Source organism: Galeopterus variegatus, unplaced genomic scaffold, assembly GCF_000696425.1.
Source record: "Galeopterus variegatus unplaced genomic scaffold, G_variegatus-3.0.2 Scaffold10418, whole genome shotgun sequence".
Classification (NCBI taxonomy): Eukaryota; Metazoa; Chordata; class Mammalia; order Dermoptera; family Cynocephalidae; genus Galeopterus; species Galeopterus variegatus.
The window spans coordinates 40,867-42,521 of NW_007736529.1; the positions used below are offsets into that span (position 1 = coordinate 40,867).

The following is a 1,655-nucleotide window of genomic DNA, read 5'->3' on the forward strand; positions in this document are numbered from 1 at the left end:
TGTGTGTGTGTGTGTGTGTGTGTGTGTGTGTGTGTTTTCCAGGGCAGCAGCCAATGATCTGCCCTGGCAAAGAAGGAAAAGCCAAAAAAGTAGTTGACAATGAGTTCTGGGCTGGAGGCATGGAGTTGCACTTAGGTGAATGTGTCCCTGGTAGGAAGATTTCTATATGGTACAGTCTATTAAAACCCACCAGAAAATATTAGCAGCCACCCCTGAACTGACACAGTGGACATACGTGTCATCCAGGCAAGCTCCTGCCCTTAGGACATTGTGCTGGCCATTTCTTCCACATGGAACAACTTCCCCTTGTATTCAAATCACTGCCTCCCTGCCTTTCAATGTGTGCTCTAATATCATCTCCACCTTGAGAAGAATCCTGATCCTTCTATTTCCTAGTGAGATTTTCAATTCTATTTTCCCACAATCTTTTTGAAGTACTTTTGTACAAAGAAGTGCATCACAAGTAATAACAAGGATGTGGGGTAAGAAAAATCATACAAATACAATAGAAAGAGCATACAAAAATTTCCATAAACTTTTTGAAGTACCCTCATATTTCCACAGCAACTGTCTCCTTATAACTTACTGCATAATATGTAATATTTTCTTTGTTACTTATTGGCTACTCTCCTCAATTTGAATGAAGGCTGCGTGTGAACACACTCTCTGCAGGTGTGTTCNAAAAAGTTTGACATATTGTGAGATTTACCAAAATGTGACACAGAAACACAACAAAAGCACATGCTGCTGGAAAAGTGGCACCAATGGACTTTGCTTGATATGGGTGTGACACAAACCTTCAATTTGTAAAAAACACGATATCTGCTAAGCACTGCAAAGCAAGTGTAGTAACATGACAGATGCCTGTACACCATTGTGAAACAACGCCAGTGGTGTCACGGTGCCCACATAAGAACAGAGCACTTGAATATGGGGCATCAAATCTCCATGTCTTTGGAATTGCCCATTATGAGCAGAGTTCNTGCCACTGTTTCAAAAGTTTACTTTTTATAACTGATATGTTTAAATTATAAACAAACAATATACTTTCATTTTTTGTATCTTAGTTCTCTTTGATTAGAAACGTTGGCCTACTTTCTTGTGTTAGATTTGTAACTCATATGATGGTGTAATTGGATTATTTGTCTGGTATAATTTCCCACATTCTCTAATATTTTTGCATCTCTTTAACACATTCTCCTTTACTTCCAATGATTGTATAATTAGAGTCGGAAGCATGGACTAAATCCAGATGTTCTCTCTGGCCTCACACAGGATAAGACTTCTGACTGAATCCAGTGTGTAGTCTCAGACGTTTGAGTGTTTTCCTTTGATAGTGTTAAGTTTGAACAGTGGATCCATGTCATATTAGTGGTTTTTTTTCCAGTATCACTTTTTCCCACTGGTCTTTTATCTATTGTGCCAGCAGTCATTGGTCGAAGTCATTGACTGTGATTGTTGGTTTAATCCATTCTTTCGTAAGCTGCTTAGACTTGTGTGTACTAATTCTGTCAGGATTTCTCCATTATCCTCAGCAAAATACAGGTTGAGAACTCATTTTATGCCGTTCAGTTTTGCTGTTACTGTTCACCGATGATTTGTACCATCGTTTTTGAACTGAGCCTATTCAGTTTAAATACTCTGCCCCTAAACGT

At 38.8% G+C, this 1,655-nt stretch overlaps 1 protein-coding gene across 1 annotated transcript in view; it reads left to right on the forward strand.

The window, feature by feature from the left end:
* Positions 1-53: 53 nt before the first annotated feature.
* Positions 54-1,655, forward strand: part of LOC103609989 (vomeronasal type-1 receptor 1-like) — a gene marked incomplete at its 3' end in the record, with an annotated part of 15,244 nt that continues 13,642 nt past the window's right edge. The window contains exon 1 of the mRNA XM_008594240.1: positions 54-169. Within this exon, the coding sequence (XP_008592462.1) occupies positions 54-169 (116 nt within the window). The remainder of the gene's footprint in view (positions 170-1,655) is intronic.